Source organism: Halichoerus grypus, chromosome 1 (assembly GCF_964656455.1).
Source record: "Halichoerus grypus chromosome 1, mHalGry1.hap1.1, whole genome shotgun sequence".
NCBI lineage: Eukaryota > Metazoa > Chordata > Mammalia > Carnivora > Phocidae > Halichoerus > Halichoerus grypus.
Genome location: NC_135712.1, coordinates 163,047,442 through 163,070,777, shown reverse-complemented (window position 1 = coordinate 163,070,777; position 23,336 = coordinate 163,047,442). Strand labels below are relative to the sequence as shown.

At 50.0% G+C, this 23,336-nt stretch overlaps 1 protein-coding gene across 6 annotated transcripts in view; it reads right to left on the bottom strand.

The window, feature by feature from the left end:
• FGD5 (FYVE, RhoGEF and PH domain containing 5) overlaps positions 1-23,336 on the bottom strand; it is a 120,887-nt gene that overhangs the window by 15,829 nt on the left and 81,722 nt on the right. For 4 of the 6 annotated variants that reach the window (XR_004911274.2, XM_036073631.2, XM_036073628.2 and 1 more), the window contains exons 6-14: positions 17,467-17,627; positions 17,046-17,202; positions 16,104-16,191; positions 14,338-14,388; positions 13,688-13,746; positions 7,715-7,786; positions 6,594-6,662; positions 2,357-2,440; positions 1,288-1,367 (exon numbers count right to left, since the gene is read on the bottom strand). Coding sequence is in view for 5 of the 6 variants with exons in the window: in XM_036073631.2 (XP_035929524.1) it covers positions 1,288-1,367; positions 2,357-2,440; positions 6,594-6,662; positions 7,715-7,786; positions 13,688-13,746; positions 14,338-14,388; positions 16,104-16,191; positions 17,046-17,202; positions 17,467-17,627 (821 nt within the window). In the remaining variant the exon portion in view is untranslated. The remainder of the gene's footprint in view (positions 1-1,287; positions 1,368-2,356; positions 2,441-6,593; positions 6,663-7,714; positions 7,787-13,687; positions 13,747-14,337; positions 14,389-16,103; positions 16,192-17,045; positions 17,203-17,466; positions 17,628-23,336) is intronic. The other 2 variants (XM_036073630.2, XM_078074742.1) reach the window with 2 other exon arrangements.

Sequence of the window (23,336 nt, the reverse complement as noted above, 5' to 3'; positions counted from 1 at the left end):
GACAGTGGCTCCTCGAGGCCACTGGCCAAAGGGCAGTGCTCCTGCCTAGCAGAGATGGGCAGCCTCATCTGAAGGGCTGAGTGTGGCCTGTCACCATCCCCACCTCACAGCTGGACATATAGAAACCATACCCCGGGCCGTCTCAGGCCCCTGACTTTACCTAGAGATGAGGAGAAAAGATGCCATGGAACCCCATCTAGGCATCACCTCCTCCACGAAGCCTTCCCTCACTTCCCCAGATGGGTGGTCACTCCTTGGAATTTTCAAGGTTTCTTCTACCCACTCGGCAGTAGACAGTAGTGGATAAGAGCTCTGGGTCACACAGTCCTGCATTTGAGCCCCAGTTCCTCCTCACATGGCCATGTGACTCCTCTCTAGGCCTCAACTCCCCATGCATGGGAGAAGTCTCAAGCCCCCCAGCCAAGGGTGGGGATGGGGTCAGAGGAGGCGCCTATTGTATGTTACTCTTGTCATCAACACTTTCAACTCCTACAGCAGTTATGCTCTGTATCATGACCGATAGGGAACTCTCCCGCCCTTAATGTAGGCTTCCCCCGAGCTCAGCAAGGTTTCACTCTTGTGTCCTCAGCACAGGACCTGGCACTGAGCAGTGGCTAATAAATGCTGAAGGAGTAAATGCAACTGCGTGAGAATGTGTCAGTGTGTGCGCATCCTGTGCCGGCCCAGGAACCACCACCCCACCCAAAGGGCACTGCTGCCACCCCCAGGTCATGTACCAGCTGAGAGGGGAGGCAGACACCCATGTCTTGGGGACCCTGTCCCAGCCCCCACAGGGGCCACATCTCCCTGGTTTCTGAGCCCAGGGAGCTCGAGCTGGCCTTGCCCTGAAAGAGGGAGAGGGGGAAGCTCTTTTGCTGCCTAGAGTAAGCGAGGCGGGATCCCTGGGTAGCCGAAGGCCTGGGGAAAACACACACTTCTGATAGAGAGGCCACACCCCTGAACCAGGGAAAGGCAAATGACGAATGCTCACTCATTCACTCTCCGGATATGAAAGCTTAAAAGCAGACCACTTTATGAACTAAAGTGCACGATGCATTTTTTACTCGCCTTAACCTCTTGCATTGCTGTAAAGACCCAATAATTCGTAGACTTTTACAAGCACGAGATATTGTTGTTATATTTAAATGACAGGCTCTAGAAAATAAGTCCCTTAACCCAAAATAATACCAAAATAGAAGTGACACATCCAGGTTATTCCAACCTTTAACACCTGCAAAATCCTGCCCCTTTATCCCTCAGACCCTCCCTCTACCCACCTCCCCATACCTCGCAGATAGAGTCAGGCAGGACTGGGAAGTCTCGATCTTTAGAGCATAGGGCACTTTCTCCATCACAGGACGACTGACCTAGAAAACCAAGAGCAGACTGTCAGGGTGGGGGCAGGGAGGGGCAAGCACAGACCCGCCTCTTCTGGTCCTGACACAGTGGCTCCAACTCTGGTCTGTGGGCACCTGTCCACCCCTAGGAAGGTGGGTATGTACCCTAAAGGCCTAGAAGCAGGCTCTGTACAGGTATCCGCATACTTTGTTCATAGCAGCATTATTCATTGTAGCCAAGAGGTGAAAGGAACTCGTGTCCATCCATGAACAAATGGAAAAAAAAATGTGGTCTATATGTACAATGGAATATCATTAAGCCATAAAACGGAAGGACATTCTGACACAAGTTGCACATGGATGCACCTTGAGGACATCCTGCTAACTGAAATAGGCCAGTCACAAAAAGACAAATACTGTATGATTCTATTTACATGAATTATCTAGAGCAAATTCCTAGAGACAAAAAGTAGGATAGTGGATGCCAGGGGTTGGGGGCTGGAGGAATGGGGAGTTAGGAATGGGGCTAGAGTTTCATCTGGGGATGATACAAAAGTTCTAGAAATGAATGGTGGTGATGGTAGCACAGTAGTGTGAATATACTTAATGTCGCTGAACTGTATACTTAAAAATGGTTAAAATGGTAAATTTATGTTATGTATATTTTACCACAATTTAAAAACCTTTACTGAACACCCACTTATTTCCTCCCTCCAAATGTGTCCTTATGTGTTTTTCTCTTTTTAGGATGCCCTTCCCTTTCCCCTTTCCCATCTGTCCAAATATTATGTACCCTAAAGAATTCCGCTGCCTTCCTTTGGGAAGTCCTCCTTCTCTCTCTCCACACTCCCTGGACTACCTCCAGCACAATCCTGCTATAACCCACAGTGTAACGCTGTTTCCTCAGGGCTGCCTCTTCCTGCTGGTCTATGTGCTCCTAGAAGTGGGGATGCCGTCTTTCCTCCCCTGAGGTCTCCCTCGGCCCACCCACCCCAGGGTGCCTGGCACCAGGCATTTACCTTCATGCTGGCCACTGACAATGTGTTCTTCAGCCGGTATTTCCCGTCCTTCTGGGGATACGTATACAAGAGCACATCGCTCATCTGGGGAGAAGGAAACCCCATCAGACGTGAAGGCTGTAGGGTGTCTGTCCCGGAGGATCACTGAGCTCTGGAGAGCACGGGCATCTTGCATTCCCCAGTGACCCTCACAGGAGAGCAAAACCACTCTGAGCAAACACATGAGTCCCTTCCTTTAAATTCCACTCCGAGGTCGATAGTTAAGAGGAATAAATGCAGATGTCCACAAAAGGTCAAGTACAGGAATGTTCATAGAGGCTTTATTCATAACAGCCAAACAGTGGAACCACCCCAAATGTCTAATCAACAGGTGAATGGATAAATGAACTACAGTACATCCATACTGTGGAGAACTACATAGCAACCAAAAGGAACTGATGGTCCACATAATAGCATGGACAAATCTCAAAAACATGCTAAGTGAAAGAAGTCAGGCACAGAGGGGTACACACTGCTTCATAACATTTATATGGGCAAAACTAATCTGTAGTGACGGAAATTAGGCCCGTGGCTGCTTGGGGCAGGGGAGAGGGAAAGTGAGTGCTAAGGGGCCCAGGGGAACTTTCGGGGGGGATGGTCTAGAAATATTCTATATCTTGACCCAGGTGGTGGTTACACAATGACACATATTAGTCAATATGCAGGTACGCACACTTAAGATTGATATATTTTACTCTACAAATGAAACTGTCCTAAAGTATAGTTAAGGAAGGGAGAGAGGAGGGGGGAGAGGAAGCTCCTTGATAGCGAGCTGATGGGTCCTGGTCACTGGTGTATCTCCAGTGACCACAGCAGGTCCTCCATATTTGTTGAATGAACAACTGAAGGTCCTTGCCCCCATCTGGGGCAAATGGGAAGAAAGTGAAAGTCACCTCACCTCTGTAGGGGAGCGTGTTTCTGTTTGGCTAAAAGGTTTATAGTCTGAAAAGACGATGTCAATCCTCACCCTGCTCTGTAGCGTGCAACTGTGGGTGGACAAGTTGGCTCCCTCTCTGAGCCTCAGCTTCCTCCCTGCAAAGCAGGGGGGCATTGCCACCCCTACCTCATTATGGACACTGAGAAAGAATGGCCCCCAGTGAGCCCACCCAACGTGGGAGCCAGCGTAAGCTAGGGGTGTTGTGAAGACTGAACAGGACTAGGCATCTAAGGGGCTAAAACAGAGCAAGAACTCAGGATTAGCATTTCCTGCCCCCATAGAGAGTCTGCTGAGGGAACAGAATAGACGAGGCTTCTTGCCACCAGCTCTTAGGATCCCAGCATCACAGCCAGAGCAGTGTGGGAGACCTTGCCTGGACCCAGAGCTGCTGGTGAGCTCAGGCAAACCCTTCCTCTCTCTGGACCTCACTGTCTCTAATCAGAGTTGGAGGAGACCAGGGGCCAGCAAACTTTTTAATAAAGGGCTAGATAGTAAATATTCAAGTCTTTGCGGGTCATAGAGTCTCTGTCACAACGATTCAACTCAGCCACTGTAGTCTAAAAGCATTCACAGACCATCCATGAACTGTGTTCCAATAGACCTTTATTAACAAAAACAGGTGGCAGACTGACCCACAGGTCAGAGGAACCTTCAAAGCCCCTTCCAGCTCTGCCCTTCTAATAATGACAAGACTCACTCTGTGCCAGGGGCTGAGCTCAGCACCCTGATTTCAGTTCAGCCCCCAACAATCCCATCAGGCAGGCTCTACCATTATCATCCTCATTTCACGGAGGGAGAAACTGAGGCACAGAGAGCCCTGACAACCTGCCCAAGGTTACAAAGCTTGTAAGTGGCAGAGGCAGGGTCATATGTAAATGAATGCGCCTCCAGTGTGTTCAGGTGTGGTGTGTTGGAGGTGGTCACACGGTGAGTCCTGGCCCCATCTGGGGACAGTGACCAAACCTGGGCACAGAGCCTGGCTCATAAGCCTGCCCACCCTGGGGAACTGGCTCATGTCACTCATCAGAGCAGCCCCAGCCTTTGTGTGGCTGCCCCTCAAGCACCTGCTGCCATGGCAACTGCCATTAGCACCCTGGGGTTTTATGAGTGGTCAGGACCAGGCTGCCTCCCACTGCCCAGAGTTCTCCTTTCCTCTTCAAAGCGGGTGTTTTACAGCCTGATTTGGAGGAAGATAGAGGAATTCTTCGTGGAGGAGTGAAGGGGAATCTCTCACAATAATAAGCCCCCAGTGCGGAGCCCCACCTACCACCTGGAGCCATGGTGGGAACCTCTCTGTAGCATTACCAAAACCCCTGTGCAGGTGGGCAGATGCCCTGACTTTGTTCTACAGTTACAATTATTTTATGAAACTGGCACCTTATGGGGAAGAAAAAGTCTTAAGTGTGTTCATCATGGGTCTTCCTGGCTCAAGAACCTATCTTCCTCCCACCTCTTTCTCCAGGGGAAATTTATGAAGGTCCTGTGCTAAGACAGAGCAAAGAACGGGACCCAGGTTCAGCCTGCGGGGAGCTATGGCCTAATAATAACAAGGGAATAAGAGAGACCCAGGCCTAGCATCGAGATGCCTGAGGGAGAAGCTATGATGAAGGGCCAGTTAGATGCTGGAGGGCATGTGAGGGAGGGGAGGAGGGAAAGAAGGACAGACGCTGTGTGTTCCCTGGCTGTCTGGGTCCCTGTGAGAGGCACAGGCACGAGCAGGGCCTGGCCAGAGGTGGCCAGATGGGGAATGGCTAGGGGACCAGCACGGAGCTCCCTCTGTTCCAGCTGGGGCTTCACTCCCTTCCCCCACTGGCAGGAGGGACTATTACCCCACTGTAAAGAGAAGGGCAATGACAGATGTGCCATGGGCCTCAGAGCCAGTAAGTGTCAGAACTGGGATGTGAATCCAGTTTGATTCCAAAGCTCATGCTCCTTTTTCACCATCCCGGACCTTCATTTTTCATTCTCAGAGGACACGGTCATGGGCTCCAACTCTCCCCAGGGCTGTGCGGGCGCAGAGGGAGGACCTGTGTCCCCTACGGCAATTGTCAGAGGGAAGGGAGGACACTTACCAAATAAGCGGCTTCTATGTGCCTCATTTAATTCCCCAAACCGCCCAGTATTCCTACTTTCCTCCTGGGAAACCGGAGGCTCAGACATGTCTGTGACTTGTCTAAGGGTTACATAGGGGCTAAGTGTTGGGTTAGGATCTAACCTGCTCACTCCGGCTCATGACCACATAGATATCCCTAAATTCAAGGGTATGATTTCTTCTCAATAGAAGGAGTTTTCGAATTTTTAGACTAACATGGAACAAAGGACAGCTTCCCCCAGACTCTCTTTGCTCTTCTTTTTTGCTCCCGTGGCCCTGAGATTACACACCATTCTCATAACTCGATATTTACATTTGACACTGAAGGTTGAGGGTACAGCATGAGGCTGTTATCTCTTTGTTTCCAGTGCCCAGCACACCAGAGGTGCTCACTAAATGTCTGAAACAGGTTCTTAGACACTTGGAGCCTGTTTACTGTTACTTTGCACACAGCTCTTAACAAAGTGTAAGGAGGCTGTTGGGGCAGCCATGACTGAGAGTAATAAAAAAAAAGAAAGCTAAAATAGTGAAGAACAGAGAGAAAATTATACACAGCAGGTAGGAGAACTTAAAAGGCAAAACAACTTGGAGTTGTAGGACTGGGGCAAATTGCCGCTTGTAGCTCAACAGCCACAGAGGTTGATGTTATCAAGTGACAGGCCTGGCCATTCCCTGGTGCTCCAGAATGTGGCTGTAAAGCATCAGAAATGTTACATTGTACTCTGTCTTGTGCACAGTGGAGAAAATGCTACACTGGGGTCACAACCCTGGTTCCCTCCTGAGCCTCTGCCTCCAGCCTGCTGGGAGATGGAGCCAAGGAAACTCCCCTTCTGGATCTCAGTCTTCTCATGCGTTAGATAAGGCAGTCAAACAGTTATTTCCAGGATAAGAAATTCCCAGGGTTAGGATGTTTCAGATGGGGACACAGGTAATTCAATTTCGGCAAAATTCCATTCAAAATCCCTCAAATAATGCAGGAAGGGTTGTGGTTGGTAAGGGTTAAGCTCTCAGCTCTCTGGAAAGCTCAGCTCTGTAGAATGATCCTCATCCTAAATATTCGGCTCTGTTCTAGCACCCACCCCTCCCTTCCAGTTGTCTTTGAATAATGACCCTAGAAAACTTCACAGAATTTGACAGTCCTGGGGCTGGGCTGGGGGCCAGGTACTTACCAGAAACAGGTGCCGGGGGCGTCTGCTTTTCCCTGTTACTTTCATCAGTGTCCCCTCCTTCAGAAACTCCTGTGGGGAGAGAAGCAGACCTGGGGGGTTAGGCTGATGCCTGCTGCCATCCTAAGGAAGGGTGGGGAAAAGGCCCTGAGTGGGAAACCTAAGTTACGATGCCTCCCAAAGTGAATTCATGGGTGAATTCCCAGCTTTAGGGAGATGCCCATGTTTGCCACAACAGCTCTGGAGACAGACGGGAGGCTCTGCTTCGTAGGAGCACCCCACCTTGACTTATTCCAAGCCCCAGACACTGTTCTGGTCTCCAAGTGGTCCAGACAGGGACTCTTCCCCTGGTTTGCTGCCATGAGGAGACCTTCAGAACGGAGCCTCTGAAGGTCTGCTAAAACAGCTGAAGACCTGTGAACAGTTGCTACAAGCTCCATAATTCTGGAGAATGTTTAAAATAGATGTTTAAAGTTACTTAAGAATAAATAAAATAGATGTTTAATAAATATTTACTAACCTGACGACCCAGGACCAAAACACTGTGTGATTTTACAGAATCTCAGACCAGTGAGATCCCTGCTAATTTTGAGTAAATTATCCTGAGCACAACCTCTCATTTCTTCGTCTCTTGTCCTTCATGGACCATAGCAGGTAACAAACACATTTTTGACTATTTTTGAGCTGAATTTTATGTTTTCCATTTGGAAGCTTAAAAGTGGGTAAATTTGTCTCTTGAAAAATGTTATTTTTAAGATGCTTTGTTGGGGCTCTTGAGAGATGGTTTTCCTGATTTCCCAGCAACGCTGGGCTAAACTAAAAATAACTAAAAATAATCGGCGTCTCTTCTTCTCAGAGGTGAAAAGAACCACAGGGGACACTGAACCCAAATGGCACTGTTTCTTTAAAGGTCCTGAAAGTGGAAAACCCCAGGGGAGGCAGCCCATGGGCCTTGTGAGCCCAGCAGAGCCCGCGCCCTGCCCTCCCTCCCTCTGCGGGTAAACAGCACCTGCAGCCAGGCCTGTCTGGGACCAGCCCAGCTGAACAATGGGTCTTATCAGAGCCTCACCCGCCTGCCTACCAGGCCGCCCTCTGTCCCTGCCCATGGCGGCAGTGGCACTCACCCTTCCTGGCTGGAGGAGATCCCCTTGGCCCCGAACGCTGTGCTCAATGTGGACCAACTTCTGCAGGTTTTCCTATGGGTGGGAGCAGAGCGAGAGGGAAATGGTCAGGACCCCTTCAAGGGCATTGCTTCTACTTCAGAGGAGGAAAACGGAACCCAGAAGGGCCTTGCCCAAAATCTGACCTCCTGTCAGTGGCAAGACTGGAACCTGAGCTTGGGTCTGCTGGATGCCAGACATGTGGGCTGCCTATACTCAGGCTAGTTCCCCTGGGCCTGGGATCTGACATCGCCATCTTCTGCGTGCCATGGGGAAAGTCACTTGCTCTTGCTGTGCTATCCGATACCCATATACATCTCCAGGCCATGGCTCCTACTCTAAATCTGTGTGCCCCATAAGGTCTGGTGCATCTAGACTTCACTAGCCCAGAGGAGAGAGATGCCCAAGACCAGATTGTCTCTCTGGGCTTACAGCCCAGGGTCGGGCCTCTGAGGGAGAGTAATCGAGAAAATGTTCCACCTGGGGAAGAAACAGATCTGTGCTCCTTGAAGAAAAAGAAGTGTGCCTGGAAACTCCTGTTGGCTCTCACTGGGTTACATATAATATGCAGTGACACGCCTCCCTTCCCTCCGTACAGCACCCCATTATGCTAGAAATAACAAGTGCCTCACCCATGGGGTGGGCGCCCCCTGAACCTTATGCAGGGTCAGGTTCTAAAGTCAATTAGCAAGGTGAAAATTGTGTGTAGGGAAATTGTCTTGAAAAGGCTTTTACCGCGTCCATAGTTTTGGACACAAAATCCTGCACATCAGAAATGTGTAATAGTTGTTCCATTTCCACTCGTGACAGAGAACAGTGCCCCTAGCCTAATAATGAGGACAAGGTAATCCACAGAGCCCTGACTCCTCTTCCATCTACTAGAGAGCTGAAGTCCCAAGGCAACCCCACCGGACCCGAATCCGGGAGACTGACAGGCGCCTTCACAGCGACATGAGACACGTGCACTGTTGTAACACCCAGGAGGCAGGGGCGGCCACAGAAAGGAGGATGAGAAGAAAGCAACTGAAATGTTAATGGATTCTGGAAGGTCGGGTGTGGGCTGGTGGGACAGTTTAGAATAACAGAGAGCCCCAGACTCGAGGCACATCTGCAGTCACTTGCAAGCTCTTCTTTTCTAGCAGCTCCCATCAGGTGCTCACAAGGAAGACTAGAGGCAGGGCAGGGGGCCAGAAAGAACCCCCCTTGGTGGTGAAGGCATGCAGGCTACCACTGGGGGGGGCCGGCAAAAAATCCTGCCAACTTCCCCAACCCCCTCTCTTGTACAAACCCCTCACCCCTGGGAGAGGCCAAGAAATCCCCTCCCAGAGGACAGGCGAAGTGCCACTCACTACTCCTGGGGAAAGGGCAGAAGCAAAAGCTCTCTTCCCCGAGGAGAGGGGAGGCAGCCCATTGGGCCCAGGATTGTGCACTCGTACAAAGCAGAAACCTGTCCAAGACCTGCCACAGCTACAAGGCAGTGTTTGGCTACCATGCAGAGGAGGGGCAGGAAAGAGAGAAAGCCTGGCTTGCAGGCCCTGCTGAAGACTGAGGCTTGTCCCGGAGAGCAGAGACTTGGGAGCGTAGTAGTGCGTAACAGGAAAGAGCAGTCTACCTCTGAGAAGGGGCAAGGGCATGGAGACAGGCCCCTTCTGGGGTGCAGGGATTGCTAAAAGCTGCGGCAGAAGGGGGAGAAGGAAAATGAGAAAAACTCTCTGGCATCTCAGGCCCCACAAACAGTACCAGGTAATAGCAGCCCCCTTCTGGACGAGTGTGAAGTCTGGGGGGCTCTGAGGGTGACATAACAATAACAAAACCCAAACCCAACTCAACTACTGACTGGATGACCCAACCCCCACCCCTTACACCCCTTACATGAACGGCATGATCAAAACCAGGCGCTCCCACTTCTGGGGTAGATACTGTTTCCCTCAGTCTCCATAATTCCTCCAACACATAATGCCAGCTTCAATCAAACATTGTGAGAAACACAAAAAGCAAGAAAGAACCCCAACTCATTTTCAGGAAATAAAGCTTTCAACAAAACCAGACGGAGAGGTGACACAAATGTTATTAGAACCATCAGACAGGGACTTTAGAGCAACTCTGACTGTTCTAAAAAATAAAATCTGTTCAGAAAGGATGGTGGTGGCCAGGGGCGGGGAGGGGAGGGGCTTAGCATTTAATGGGGACAGTTTCAGTTGGGGACAGTGAAAAAGTTCTAAAGGTGGATGGTGGTGACGGTCACACAACAATGTCAACGTACATAATGCTGATGAACTGTGCACTTAAAAATGATTAAGATGGTCAATTTTATGTTACATATATTGTACCTCAATAAAATTTTTTTTAAAAGTCTATTAAAAAAAAGACAGTGAAAATCGGAGAGCCCAGACTTACACCTGTCCCCTCACTCTGTTCTGGAGGGAGACAGCTTACTTTCATGCTATGGGGAAGAGGACAGTCAATGGCTAATTTGATCAAAAGCCTCGAAAGCCTGACCTTGCAACCAGATGTGGGATTTTTCTCCTAGGGAATCTGAGGTTTGGTCTGAGTAACTGCAGTTAGAAGCAAGGTGCATCCACTCTCTGATCCAACCTGTGACCAGTCCCTGATGGAGTTCCCAGTGCTCACAAACCTGGGAGCAACTCTAAACCTCCATGCCTACATTTCATGACATTCCTCATGGCTGGGTAAAGAAAGAAAAAGACAGACCCAAATGTGGGAAAGAGAAAAATGGTCCCTATGGTCATTCATGTGTGTCACGCAAGAGAGGAGCAGGTGCGGCGTGCATGGGCATGTGCACGTGTTTTCATGCAAGAATGTGTGTGAGGTTGCAGGTCTGAACCTGTGAGTGATGTGTGCAGGCATGTCCAGCCTGGTGGCTAAGAAAGGCTCACGTTCAAACCCAGCTCCCACGCTGAGAGCTGAGTGATCCTGGGTGAAGCAACTCGTCTCTCCAGGCCTCAGTTTCCTTGCTTGTGACACTGGGCTGATAACAGTTCCCCTGAGGATTAGAGGAGAACGTCGGGCACGATCCCCTGCTCAGCAGAGGCAGCTGTGGTCACCGTGAGTAGGATGCCACACGGGCATCTGCCATAGCTTTTCCTGCAAAGCTAATGAGGATGACTTCTCTCACTTCTAAGACTTTCCCATCCCATCTTCCACACTGCTCCCATTTATTCCTTGTCCTCCATCAAAATGTGAGGATCACGGCAGAGGAGGGGCTACCTGGGCCTCAGCTCTTAGAGTCAGACTTCCCAAAGCTTCTCCTATCACCTAACAGTTTTCCGTTAACAGGCTGTTCAATGGATTTATAGTTTGGCTTGGCTGTCAGTACTTTATTCTAGTGAGTTTATTAGTGGCATTTCAGACCAGGTGTCAGGTAGGTATGTGGGTCCCATTTCAGGGTGGTGGGATCTGGCTCTTCCTAGAAATCATATCTCCAGCTTAGCTACCTTTGTGGGGAGTTATGGCAATGGTTTGATATGAGCATAAAACCTACGTGAATGCTGCCACCTCCAGGAAGTTTTCCCTGGTTCTCACAACCAATAAGTACTGCCCAGATTCTACTGAACACAACGTGGAGACATAGAAGGCTTTGTAAAATGGGGGCATGGCACCATCAGACACATTTTAACAGGATCACTCTGAATGGAATGGTAGGGTTGGGAGGTGATGAGGCCTGAGGTGTGTAGTGGCCATGGGGAAGGAGAGGCAGAGCCCCAGCCTTGCCCTTTAGCCACTCAAGCCACTGAGATCTGCCCTGGCATTGGGTTTATCTGGACCTGCCTGTCCATGGCCCAGGCAGAGTCCAGTCCCGATCCCAGCAGGCATGCAGTAGGGGCTGATAATCCAGAACCGGCCTGTGCCAGGCACAGCATCCAGCCCCACGCTTCGAGAAAGCTGGGGGAGGGGGTTGGGGTTCTGTGTGACTGTCCCTGCATATGACCTACCAGGGCATATGACCTCAGGGGGTGTGTAGGGGTTGGGGTGCCAGCATTGCTAGAATGAATGAGTGACATGGAGAGGTAGCTGGAGAGAGAGCTAGAGCTTGTGGGTATAAATGTGTTAAAGGTGTAATACATCACACTCCGCTGTGATGATGGTCACCTCATCAGACAAGTCCCTGTCTGATGGTTCTAATAACATCTAATAACAACACAGCCAGGGGCTCCTGTAAGGTGGTACCACACATGAGCTCACCCACAGGAGGGAAGACATGGCCCTTCCTGACCTAGTTTTCCTTTTTGGAAACAGAGGCATCCCTGGTTAAAGTGAGGTGCAGAGAAGCCAGCCCATCTGATGCTATGTCATGACGGGGTATGGGACGCCAAAGCACCTCTGTCTTTGGCTACGCTGAAGGAAATCTTACTGCATGTACACGATGCTAAAACAACAAAGAGCAAGGAGCTCATGGACCCCAGAGCAGGAGGACAGACAACCTGATGATAACATGTCTGATGTACTGATTTTCATACCCAGCTGGCTTTAGCCTCCACACTCAGCACACCATCTCTTCAGACTCTTGCCCTACCTCACCTACCCTGATGCCATCTTCCGGCCATGCTGGGTGGCTCTCTGAACTCGGATGTGACCTACGCTTCTCCACCTCCATGCCTCTGCCCAGGTCAGCTACTCTTCCTGGCACATCTTTCCTCTCTCTGCTTTTGAGGCATGTGTCCTCCCTGTGGGGGCACCTCCATCATCTCTCCTCACAGCCCCAGCTGGGAGGGATGGCTCCCTTCTCTGAACCATGTGGCATTTTCTCTCTCCCTCATGATGCTTATCATGTCCACATGTTTACTCCTCCCTGAGCTGTGATCTCCTCATGCTGGGATTCATGTTTTAACTCTGTATCTCCAGTCCCCAACACAAGACTGACATGGAGTAGGTGTCTAATAGATGTGACTCCCCTCTCCTTCTTCTACCTGTGGATGACTTGCTAAAAGGGTGCTCTATGTATCTGCCACAGCAGAGCTGAGCAAGTACTCAGCATGCATACCACCATCACCCCCACCTCTGCTGGTGGAACACATCACTAACTGATCACCAAACTCTTTCCCCCTGGGCTAGGACTCAGCCTCAGAATCCTTCTCAACACAAAGCTCTAGCCACATCTTAGTGGAGCAGAAAATACGGGACACAAGTAATCAAGGTAGCCACTTGAACAGAGCTGGGATGTGGGATAAAGTTGGTCGTCTTTGGCAGAAAACTGGTAAATACTGGATCAGCGTCCAACCGAATCACACTCTGGCAGAACCCGGCATGTAGTTAGAGCTCACATATTCTTGTGGATAAGTGGTTTTCAAACTTTTGTGAGCAAAACATTTACCTGGGGTGCTTGTTAAAAATGCATATCCCTGGGGCGCCTGGGTGGCTCAGTCGTTAAGCGTCTGCCTTCAGCTCAGATCATGATCCCAGGGTCCTGGGATCGAGCCCCACATCGGGCTCCCTGCTCGGTGGGAAGCCTGCTTTTCCCTCTCCCACTCCCCCCGCTTGTGTTCCTGCTCTCGCTATCTCTCTGTCAAATAAATAAAATCTTTAAAAAAAAAATGCATATCCCTGGACCTGACCCCCAGATATTCTGGCTGAGAAGATGTAAGGTGTGCCTAGGAATTTGTAGCTTACAAGGCACTCCAGGTGCTGATGCAGATGGTCTCAGACCACAGTCGGGACATTACTTACCAGATCTGTACAAGTCTATAGCCCCCCTCACTATTCTAATGGTGAACCAGAGACCCGGACAGGAACACACAGTGCCTGAGTTCACACAGCAAGTGTCAGGGACAGAACCCAAGGGCCAACAACTCTTTGCCAGGTCCCATAGATGGATGCCTGCAGCACCCCCAGAAGTGGAGTATCACAAGGCAGACGTGGGCAGGCTGGAGGGGGGCCTAGACCCGAACCCCGGAGAAGGAGCCCAGGAAATGGACTTACCCCTTGCTCCATGCTGTCATTGGCATGGTCTGTGACTTTGGAGATGAGGGTGAGGGCACCTGTGGGGGGAAAGAGAGAAGATAGCAGGCCTTCTGAGGAGGAGGGCCAGTCCAGGAGCCACCATTCTCGCCTCTTTCCTGTCCTCCCCTCTCTCCCACCCACTCCCCAAGATCACCGCAGTTGTAGGGGCTTGCGTGCGGGAGGCACCAGGTCTTCCCACAGCTGGGTCAGGTCACGGGCCCAACCCTTGCTTTGCTACTACAGCCTAAGTGTCCTTGCCAGTGGTTTGACCACTCTGTGCCTTAGTGCCCTTGTCTATAAACTGAATATGTTAAAATAGGGACTGCCCTGGTAGGTCATATGCAGGGACAGTCACACAGAATTGGGAGGAAACAGGGACACTGAGGTGACTTTTTGAGACCTGGCACCACCTCCTAGCACCAAATTCTGATTACTGCCCTCTCCTTTGACTGGATGACAGCCCATCCTGGGGAGTCTGTGCTTGAGGGGAGGGGGTAATCATCTCAGACGCCCCAGAGGTTTCCTGCCCACTGCACATCCAGCTGCCAGGGAGGGGGCTATGTCCTGCACCAGGGACAGGGACCAAAAGAGGAACACGTCCCCGTCCTCCGGATTCATGCTGCACTTACCCTGCGTGTTATCGTACTCAGCTGAGTCCGGACAAAGGTTGTTTAAATAGTCTGCAGGGAGAACAAGAGCCAGGGTCAGTTTGCCCCTGGGAGGCCAGTCCCTCCTGTCCACAGCAGGAGCCCCCCTCTCCAGACTTGGAGGAAAAGTGCCAGAAGAATGGGGTACCTACCCTCTCACCCCCATTAGCCCGCCACCCCACCACACTAGAACAAAACAGGCCCCCGAACCATCACCAGCATCATTGCCACAACTGCTAGTCATTCACTCGTTCAACAAGTATCTATTCAGCGCTTGCTGTGTGCCTGGCACTGTGCTATGCCTTCAGGATTCACAGACAAGGTGAATCCCTGCCTCTGAGAAGCACACTGTCTACTGGGGGAACAGATGTGACCATCATCACAGCGGAGTGTGATGTATTACACTTTTAACACATTTATACCCACAAGCTCTAGCTCTCTCTCCAGCTACCTCTCCATGTCACTCATTCATTCTAGCAATGCTGGCACTCTTACTATTGCTTGAACATGCCAAGCCTGTTAATACCCCCGGGCCTTTGCACTCACTACTCCCTCTACCTGGTACTCTCTTCTTCCAGATCTTCATAGGGTTCACGTCCTCACTTGGCTGAGATCTCTATGCAGTGCTACCTCCTCAGAGAGATCCTTCCCCGTGCTGTATCTAATTCAGAGCCCTATTACCTCCATCCCCTTAACCTGCTTTATTTTCTTCAGAGCTCTTATCACTGACATATTTTTATTTCCTTGTTAGTTTGTTAAAGTATAAACTCCACAGTGTTACAGAGTTTTGGCTGTTTAATTCACTGCTATATCTCTAGCATCTAGCACAGGGCCTTGTACACAGGAGATACTCAATAAACATTTGTTGAATTAGTGAACAAATTCTCTGTCCCTTGGCCCTAATATACTTTCCTTGTGGCCCTGGTCACTATCTGGAATTACATGCCTATCTCTACGTGTGGGTGTCTGTCTCCCTTACTGGAACAGCAGTTCCCCACGCCTGGTGTCTTTGTCCATTTGGGAGGCAGCTGGGTAAATGAGTCTGGAGCTCAGGACAGAGGTGTGGTATTTCTGGCAGGTGGAGGTAGGGGAGGGGATGACTTTCCCAGGGGAGAGTCTGTAAAATGGGAAGGAAGGAAAGAGGACCTAGGACTGAGCCCCAAGAAACACTGACATTTATGGAAGAGTGGATGAAGGGAGGTTGTCAACACAGATGGAGAAGGGTAGCAGAGAAGTCTGAGGGAGACAGGGAGAGAGTGTATCACAGAAACCTCAGAATGAGAGGGTTGAGAAGCAGAAAGTGGTCAGTGGCTAAGCCACAGAGATGGCCAAAGCAGGTTCAAGGTGAAAAATGTCCAATGATTTGGCCACAAGGAGGACTTGGTGATAAGAACAGCATTAGGGAAATGAGATACCCACTGAGGAAATGCAGAACAAGGGAAGGTGGGAGTCTCTGTGTTTTAGGATGGGAGAGGCTGAAGGAAGACACAGAAGGTGGCCGCTGAAGTGAGGTTTCCAAAGTGGCAGCAGGGGGTTGCAAGCTCAGCTGGAGGGAAGGTGGTGGCAGAGTCTAGCATGTCTGGAGGAGCAGGTGCCAGGAACTGAGAGCCATCCTCCCCCTACCCACTCCCGCCACGGTGGGAGGGGAGGTTGTCATAACACAGCTTGCCACCAGCACCGGCACCCCTCCGCAGGGGCCTTTCCTCCCCGCATCACCTCAGTGCACGTTGACCTCCTGTGGGGCCCACCTGTGAGGAGCACTTGGTACTGGAAGAGGCGCTGAACCACCCGCAGCAGCCGGTGCTTCACGTTCTGGCCACCTCCTTGCTGACTCTGCTGCTCCCAAGAGACAGGGAGGACAAAACTCCATCAGAGACCCCTGTCTCAAGGCACCAGGCTCATGGCATCCCTCATACACTGTCCCATCCACACCTCCTCCTCGCCACGCCAAGCTTCTCCCCGTCTCTAAAATCAGGATCCCCGGGCACCTGGGTGGCTCAGTTGGTTAAGCAACTGCCTTCGGCTCAGGTCATGATCCTGGAGTCCCGGGATCGAGTCCCGCATCGGGCTCCCTGCTCGGCAGGGAGTCTGCTTCTCCCTCTGACCCTCCTCCCTCTCATGCTCTCTGTCTCTCATTCTCTCTGTCTCAAATAAATAAATAAAATCTTTAAAAAAATAAAATAAAATAAAATAAAATAAAATCAGGATCCCCTCCTTCAGGAAGGCCTCCCAGATTAGCATCACCCTGCTGTGACAGTTCCTTCCTTCAGGCTCACAGTCAGTGCATCTACCAGTCCCTGCTTTTCATTAATGTTAGTAAAAGAAAAAAAAAAAAAAACCCATTTTTCTGTCTAGTAACTGGATACCCAGTTTGTTGATCCATTTGTTGGTCACTCCATTGGCTGGGGTCCCAGCTTGCTTTGTGCTTTTCTCCTGCGACAGGAGAATGGTCACTAAAACCCTCACCATGGTGGGGGCTCATAGAGTTGTCATCAATCACCCATCAGGGAATGTTCTCGGTTCTAGGTCTTCCCTCCTGCTGGGTCACCCTCTCCTTCCCCAGCCAGGTCTTCCCCTCTGACCCCCAGCCTCAGACCTACCAAGAAGCCCCACTGATTCGCAGTAAGCCCTTCCATGCGCACCCCGCCCCTGTATCCTTAGAGCAGGTTCCAGAGGACCAAGGGACCCACCTCAAACTCGCGGACAGCAGCGGCCAGCCGGGGAGAATGCAGGCAGTTCTCACTGAGCAGACTCAGATACCTGTCGAACTGCAGGATGTGAGCGGCATGGTGGTCAAACTCTTGTTCCCGGGCCAGGAAGACGTCAGCCACCTTCTGCTGGCCCTCCCTGCAGCCGGGGAGGGGGATGGGACAGCGAGAACTCAGCCTTGTGACCAGCACAGTGTTCATTGGTGAGCGCTGGAGTCACATTACTGGGTGGCAACCCCAGCTTGACCCTCCCGCGCTCGTTTTACTTTGGGCAATTGACCTAATACCTGTGTCTCGGCTTCTGCATTGGTCAAATGGAGACACCGTTTCACATGCTGGGACTTTAAGCACCCCCACCCCCCAGTGCAATGGAAGTAGGGGCAGGAGTCCATAGACGGCTCACCAGTGCAACAGCCTCTCCCCCAGCTCCTCCAGGATCCCCTGGTGAAGGTCTCGGATGGCTGGGAGTTCACTCAGGCCACGCCTCAGCTCCTCCCTGGCCAACGTGTCCTTGCCCTCCTGGTCTATTTCATCCAAGGCCCTCATGACAGCTCCGTGGAAATCCTGAAACCCCAAAGGCCTGTTACCCACAGCTGATAGGACTGAGCACAAGTACACCCTTTGCAGCTCCCCCATGGCTTTGAAGCCCTGACCTACACACAGATAGCACAGGACCTTAGGTCAGCATTTCAGACCCCAGTATTCTCACCTGTAAAACAGGGGTGATAACACATACCTGATGATCACAGATAACTGGTGCCCAAAAAGCACCCAACACAACTCCTGTTACAACAGAGGGCAGTAAAGCATGTTCATTCCTGAACTTGGGTCATGCTCTTCTTCCGAATATTTGGGTAATTCCCTCTCTGAAGAAATATAGGGTGCTCTACCATTATCCGTCTTTGAAAAGGTTCATGCACTGTGTTGTTTCAAAATGAAGTCTAAAGAAATCATAGGCAACCCCTCCATGCTGTATTAAGCAGTCACTGAAAATGATGCAGATGGTGACTATGTATAAATATTCATGTCCTAGAACTAGGAATCAAGAAGGTATACAAAGTTGTCTTTCTATCCTAACACAATCCCATAACACAGGAAAAAAGGAAAAAGCTAAAAGGAAATAGATTGAAATGTAAACAGTGGTTGTGTCAGGGGTCTAAGATTGGAATGATTTTTTTCTTCTTTGTTTTCTAAAATATCTGTATTGTGATTAATTACTTTGAAAATTCCACTAAATTTAATGAACACTAAAATTAAAACAAATGCAAAACCTTTTTTTAACAAAAAAAATTTTATCTTCAAATACACCTGCTCTTGCATGAGCCACAGGTCTGTAGTTTAAATATATGGGATACACTGAAACCACCTCAAATTGTGGAGTGGTGCACATCAGGAAAAACATCAGCATCAGAGGTCATGTGGTCCAGCCCAAATCAAGAAAGTCAAATCACCTTTATAACATTTAGGAAAGATGATCTCACACTGCCTTGTTTGATTGCCTCCCTGATGGAGAATTCATTACTGACCAAGACAGTTAATTCCACTGCTGAACAGTTTTCATTGCTAGAATGGTCTCTTTACATTGAGACCTGAAAGGGGAAAATGCCTGAGAGGCATTTAGTGACTTCCTCCAGGAAGTCTTTCTGATGTTCTCCCCACAGTAAAGGAATCAGGAGAAGGGGAAGGCTAGGAAAAAAAGGCAGGGAGGTAGGACAGGGTCAGAGAGAGGGACAAGGGGAGAGAAGAAGAAAAATGAGAAAGCAGAGAGAAAGATAGAGGGACAAAGAGGAGAGAGCGGGAGGGTAGAAGGGAAGGAGGGACTGAGAAGAGAGCAGGACACAGAAGGTGAGAAGCAGCACACTCTCCTGGGCCCTATCTTTAAAGAGGCTGCCTGCGCCATCAGACAGAGGACAGCAGATGTGGGGGTTATAAAGGTCTCTGCTTCCTGAACACCTCATCCTGTCCGGAGCTGACCTGCTCCTGCAACCTGCTCTGCCGGGAATTGGGAGGAAGGACAAGGAGAGGGCGGCCCACCCTGGCCTGTGGTCCCAAGGAGGGAGACTGAGCTGGTTCTTCCTGAGGCCAGCCCTCATCAGCCCCAGTCTGGTGCAGTTTGAAGGTCAGGACACCTCTAGCCCCATCACTGAGGTCAGAAACTTGGGGCTGAGTCTTGAACTAATGAATAGACTCTCTGGCTGAAGGCATGTGTGTCCTTAAGCGGAGGCCACATGCTAGAGCTATAATTAGAAACCAAATCCCATTGTACCTAAGCTATCAGAGCCTTTCCTGAAAGCATGTTTCAGAGGGTGGAGAAAGTGTGAACTACAAGTGAGAGGCAACCAGGGGGAGGTGGTGTTTGATTCTTATTTCTGCCCGCAGCTGCCTCTGGGACACCGGGGTTGTTCTGAACCTGGAGTGGGGGTTTCTCTGCTGACCCAGGGCAGGAGGACCCTCCCACTCTTCTTTATGAGTCCCCATGGTTAGGGCCCAGCCTCCAGCCCTGCAGGGTCTTCTCAGCCCTGGCATCTCAGAGAAAGAAAGAAAACATCCTGATGAGGACAGTAATCCCTCTCGTTTGGGCAGCTGGTAGACAGAGGACTTTCAATACATTGTCATCGGCTCTGTGCCAGGTTCAAGCTCAGATACACCAGAAGAGTAGCTGATGACTGTGGACAAGCTGTCACCTATCTGAGCCTCCATTTCCTCATCTGTAAAATGGGGATAGCAGTACCACTAAGTACAGCATGAGGCTGCTGAGAGGCTCATCCTGATGTTTAAAACTGCTTTGTAAACTGTAAAGTGCTATCCCCATGGCAGTTGTGATCATATTTTAGTTATGACCTCTTCAGAGCAGGGTCACATGTTTTGTTTCCTGCTATGTTTCTAAAGTCCAACAGAGCATGTGACACAGAGAAGTTTTATAGTACTTGCTGACTACTGACTGATTGAAAGACCTTTATTTAATGGAAAAGGAAAGTGAGCCATAGGGGAGCCAAGATCATAATTCGGTCACCCTGCCGCCCAGACCACCACAAAAAGGGGAAGAGGGCTAAGGAGAGGGAGAGAAGGAAGGACAAGCAAAGACAAGACTGATGGCTGCATGTGCATCGCACCCCAGGGAACTGAAATATTAACTGCTCTGCAAGCTAGTTTCTCATCTGTAATTAATTCTCACTAAATTGACTCAGTCCCAATGGGCAGGATGGCCATCACCAACATGACTCATTTCAAAAACTGGAGCATAATTGGACTCACCACAAACATCCGTTCTTAAAACTCATGCATTGGCTGGAAGCGCCAAGTGCCAGCCGCACCATCCATCACTCCCTGAAAGGTTTCTGCTATCTCAATAGTCCTGGCCATCACTGCACCCAGGGTCTCTCAGACGGAGGAAGGAGGTAGGAGATAGGAGATACCGGCCCTTATCCCCTTATTCATTCACCAAATATTCTGAGTGTCTGCTCTGCACCAAGCCCTGAGGAGAGAGTGAGAGCAGGAAATGCTATTCTGCCCTCAAAGAGTTTGCAATCTAGAGAAAATGAGGAGTATAACCACAGTTTCAACACAGAGGTATAAGTGCTGTGATGGGGAAAAACACAGGAGCCACAGCTGGCCATAAGGTGGAGAGCTGGCTCACCTCTGGGAAACCATGCCAGGAAGGCAACACCTCCACTGAGATAAGAGGGGAGTGTGTCATGCAGAGGGCACAGCATGTGCAAAGGCCCTGAGGTGAAGGAGGAACTAAGTTGAGTGTGTCTTGGGTGCAGTATGTGTGTACACCTTGCAGGAAATGTACAGGATTAGAATACAATGGCACTGGAGAATCAGACAGAGAACCCATTCCATAGAGCCCTGCAGGCTTTTAAAGGCACTTGGGTTTCATCGTAGGGTGACAGGGAACCACTGGATCAAATATCTATCTTAGAAAATTTACTTTGTTGGGAGAACAAAGTGGCGGTGGCCAGAAGGAGAGCAAGAGCAGTGCGAAGGCCGTTCTAGTCATCCAGGAGCAGGGCCCAGACCCAGTGGTGACCATGGGGATGGGATGGAGAGGGGGGATGGACTAGAGATAATAAGGAAGAAGAACTGAATGGCCCCCATGCCTGCAGGGTCCAGTCAAAACCCCTCTGGGCACCAGAGGCCTTCCTCACCTAGTCCACCTTCTCACCATGCTCACTTCCCAGCTCTCTGTGGAGCTCCTGTTCCAGCCTTAGAGCCTCTAGGCCCCAAGCCAAGGCCTAGAGAACACACACGAGTCCTTGTCTACCTGGAGAGTTGCCTATGTGTGACCTTGGGCAAGTTACTTCATCTCTATGGACCTCAATTTCCCCCTCTGCTAAATGGGGATACAGATACCTTCTTCCCAGAGTCTGGGCACACTGCCTTCTGTTATGTTTTAGGATGACTGGTTTTTGTGCCTTCCTTCTCCCCTAGATTGAGTTTTCCTTATCTCTGTATCCCCAGCACCCAGCCCCGGGAAGGTGAGTAACACATGACAACAGCCAACATGTACCGAACACTCCCGCAATCTGAGCTCAACACTACACCTTCCCATCTAGTCCTCAGAACAACCCTCTCACTTCGGCATTATTATTACTTCCATTTTGCCCATAAAATAATCAGGCCCAGAGGGATGGAGTAAATTGCCCGAAGCCGTCAAGATGGCAAGATTCGAGCCAAAGTCAGCCTGACTCCAAAGTCCCAGCTCTTTCCATTGCTCCATGCCAATTCCACATTTACAGATGGGCTCAGACAGGGAAGTGACTTCCTCAGGTGAAGGAGGAGGACTAGACCCCGGTTCTCCAGAGTGCTGCCCAGGGCTCCTACCCAACCTCAGAGACCCTGGGGCAGCCTGGTGGAGAGGCCTGAGTGTGAGGACTGCCTCTCTGCCTCTGGAGTGCGAACAAGTTTCCTAGAGTTCACAGGGTTCTCAGAACCCTGTCCTGGGCTTGTGGGTGGTGGAAGTGGGGAGCTCACATGCAGGGCCTAGTCCCTTGGCCCCTTTTTCCTTTTCCAAACCCACTACTGAGTTTTCTGGGCAGCATAGCATCTCCATTCTCTGGGCTAAACAATTGGTGGGTAGCCAGAATGTCAAACCACTAGGGTTGCTGCCAAAAGTCAAGTGGACTCACTGGGATCCCATCTGGCCAAACACACACCAACCTCAACCATGACCCACCTGTGTCACCAACATGCACTGGCAGGCCGTGAGCTGTCCAGTAGACATGGGTTCACCTGGCCTGATCAGTCACTGGAGTGTACTTTGGAACCCTGAAAACAATTCTGTGTGGGGACATCCAAAGACTTCTTCTTTTTTTAAGAGAGGGAAAGAGAAGAAGCGGGGAGGGGCAGAGGGGGAGGAAGAGAGAGAATCTTAAGCAGGTTCCACGCCCAGCTCAGAGCCCAATGCGGGGCTCGATCTCATGACCATGAGATCATGACCTAAGCTGAAATCAAGAGTTGGATGCTTAAACGACTGATCCACTAGGCATCCCTAGGCTTCTTAAGCTGTATACAAAAAGTATGAGCCATACAGAAAAAGAAATACATTGCCTTCATGTTAACAGATGAATATGGAAAAAGGGAATTTGGTTGTTCTATGTACTACTGCTATTCCTATCACTTTTCTGTAAAATTGAATTTATTTTTAAATAGAAGTTTAGGGGCACCTGGGGGCACAGTCAGTTGAGGGACCGACTCTCAAGTCATGATCTCAGGGTGGTGAGATTGAGCCCCCGCACTGGGCTCCATACTCCACACTCAGCATGGGGTCTGCTTAAGATTCTCTCTCCTTCTCCCTTTGCCCCTCCCACTTGTGCTCATTCTCTCTCTCTAAAATAAATAAATAAATCTTTAAAACAGATAGATAGAAGTTTAAAATCACTGAAAAAGTAAGATGAAAAATAAAAGGCTTAGGAATATATTCAACAAAAGCATACAACCTGTACTCTGAAAACAACAAAACATCACTGAAAGAAATTAAAGAAGGGGCACCTGGGTGGCTCAGACAGTTAAGCATCTGACTCTTGATATTGGCTCAGGTCATGATCTCAGGGTTGTGAGATCGAGCCCTGCATAGGGCTCCACACTGGGTGTGGAGTCCATTTAAGATTCTCTCTCCCTCTGCCCCTACCCCCTCTCTAAAAAAAAAAAAGAAATTAAAGAAGACCTATGTAAATGGAAAGATCTCTCATATTCACAACTTAATATTGTTAAGAGGGCAATATTCCCCAAGGTGATACACAGATTCATCTCAACCCCCATCAAAATCCC